Below are 2,664 nucleotides of genomic sequence, written 5' to 3'. Positions count from 1 at the left end.
AGGCTGGTCTTGAACTCCTGATCTCAAATGGTCCACCTGCCTCAGCCCTCCCGAAGTGCTTGGATTACAGCCACCAGCTGATACTTAGATCTTTCGGACCCCAAGCAAATTTACCCACAAGCGCACGGTGATTGGCTTATTTACAATGTTGTCTATGAGGTTCTTTAATAAGGAATGGGCTTGGCTTTGTTCTTTTTGGAATAGGGCCAAGAATGAATAAACAATTGAATGAATTAATAAATATATGCTCATACACACTGTAAATAATATTACTAATCCCCAGAGGAGAAATATTCTCAGACACCTTTAAGAATTTGTCTCATGTTGGCTGGGCACAGTGACTCACGCCTGTAATCCCAGCACTTTGGGAGGCCAAGGCAGGTGGATCATGAAGTCAGGAGTTCAAAACCAGCCTAACCAAGATGGTGAAACCAGTCTCTACTAAAAATACAAAAATTAGCTGGGCACGGTGGCAGGCGCCTATGATCCCAGCTACTTGGGAGGCTGAAGTAGGAGAATAGCTTGAACCCGGGGGGCAGAGGTTGCAGTGAGCCAAGATTGTGCCACTGCACTCCAGCCTGGGTAACAGAGTGAGATTCCATCTCAAAAAAAAAAAGAATTTGTCCCATGTCATGTCTCAGAGCCCAGGAATCCATGTGTCTCTGGAGAGCCCTAGGCAGTATAGAAATTGTGCATTCAAAAATTTGTCAGGGGAGGCCAGGTACGGTGGCTCACGCCTGTAATCCCAGCACCAGCATTTTGGGAGGCCAAGGCAAGAGGATCACTTGAGATCAAGAGTTAGATGCCAGCCTGGGCAACCTAGTGAGATCCTATCTCTACAAAAAAAAATTTTAAATTAGCAGGGCGTGGTGGCATGCACCTGTAGTCCCATCTACTCTAGAGGCTGAGGTAGGAAGATCACTGGAGCCCAAAACTTTGAGATTGCAGTGAGCTATGATTGTGCCCACTGCACTCCAGCCTGGGCAACAGAGACAGACTCTGTCTCTAAAAAAAGTAAAAAGATGATCAGGGTACCATTACTTCTTCCACTCAATCCCATCTAATCATTTATAAGCAAGCCCCAAGCATAGGACACCAAAGACAGTCAGGATTTTTTTTTTTTTTTTTTTTTTTTTTTTTTTGAGACGGAGTTTTGCTCTTGATACCCAGGCTGGAGTGCAATGGCGCGATCTTGGCTCACCGCAACCTCCGCCTCCTGGGTTCAGGCAATTCTCCTGCCTCAGCCTCCCGAGTAGCTGGGACTACAGGCGCACGCCACCATGCCCAGCTAATTTTTTGTATTTTTAGTAGAGACAGGGTTTCACCTTGTTGACCAGGATGGTCTCGATCTCTTGACCTCGTGGTCCACCCGCCTCGGCCTCCCAGGATGTTTTTTTTAATAAGTTACCTGACCAGAGACGAACGTAAAGGTCAGGACAAAGAGAGAGGTCTCCCCCAAGTGGGAATCTGGGGAAATGCAGTCTAAGAGGAAAAGAGGGAGCCTCCAAGTTTACCACTGAATAAGAACAGGAAAGTGGAGTTGAAGGAGGAAAGTCATGACCTGGGTCATATATACACTCGTGTTGCAGATATTAGGAGACTGGAGAGACCAATGGCTGAGACAGAAGGATTTCATTTAGGTGCCCGGCTCAGTGGATTCGCATTCGAAAACTGAGCACGGCACAAAGAAAATGGGTGCCTTTTATGCACCTTTGTGATACAGGATGACAAAGCAGGAAGCAATTTTACAGAACTAAGAGCAAAGAGGTTAATTAACCTGCGGCATGTCTTGTGATGTACTTTAATTTGAAAAATAACATTTTGTGCCTTTTGGCTCTCCGAGCAGCACCATGGCGGTTGGCAAGAACAAGCGCCTTACGAAAGGCGGCAAAAAGGGAGCCAAGAAGAAAGTGGTTGATCCATTTTCTAAGAAAGATTGGTATGATGTGAAAGCACCCGCTATGTTCAATACAAGAAATACTGGAAAGACACTAGCCACCAGGACCCAAGGAACCAAAATTGCATCTGATGGCCTCAAGGGTCGAGTGTTTGAAGTTAGTCTTGCTGATTTGCAGAATGATGAAGTTGCATTTAGGAAATTCAAGCTGATTACTGAAGATGTTCAGGGCAAAAACTGCCTGACTAACTTCCGTGGCATGGATCTTACCCGTGACAAAGTGTGTTCCATGGTCAAAAAATAGCAGACAATGATTGAAGCTCACGTTGATGTCAAGACTACCGATGGTTACTTGCTTCGTCTGTTCTGTGTTGGTTTTACTAAAAAACGCAACAATCAGATACGGAAGACCTCTTATGCTCAGCACCAACAGGTCCGCCAAATCCGGAAGAAGATGATGGAAATCATGACCCGAGAGGTGCAGACAAATGACTTGAAAGAAGTGGTCAATAAACTGATTCCAGACAGCGCTGGAAAGGACATAGAAAAGTCCTGCCAATCTATTTATCCTCTCCATGATGGCTTCGTTAGAAAAGTAAAAATGCTGAAGAAGCCCAGGTTTGAATTGGGAAAACTCATGGAGCTTCATGGTGAAGGAGGTAGTTCTGGAAAAGCCACTGGGGATGAGACAGCTGCTAAAGTTGAACGAGCTGAGGGATATGAACCACCAGTCCAAGAATCTGTTTAAAGTTCAGACTTTGAATAGT

At 45.3% G+C, this 2,664-nt stretch overlaps 1 protein-coding gene across 1 annotated transcript; it reads left to right on the top strand.

The window, feature by feature from the left end:
* Positions 1-1,846: 1,846 nt before the first annotated feature.
* Positions 1,847-2,402, top strand: LOC105725458 (small ribosomal subunit protein eS1-like). Its single transcript, XM_064362878.1, has one exon. The coding sequence runs from the start codon at positions 1,851-1,853 to the stop codon at positions 2,199-2,201; it is 351 nt and encodes a 116-aa protein (XP_064218948.1). The 5' UTR covers positions 1,847-1,850; the 3' UTR covers positions 2,202-2,402.
* Positions 2,403-2,664: the final 262 nt, after the last annotated feature.

This window comes from Aotus nancymaae, unplaced genomic scaffold (genome assembly GCF_030222135.1).
Source record: "Aotus nancymaae isolate 86718 unplaced genomic scaffold, 86718_ANA_hifiasm-v0.15.2.pri h1tg000049l, whole genome shotgun sequence".
NCBI lineage: Eukaryota > Metazoa > Chordata > Mammalia > Primates > Aotidae > Aotus > Aotus nancymaae.
Note: the sequence above shows the minus strand (reverse complement) of the source record. Positions and strands in the feature narration are given on the sequence as shown.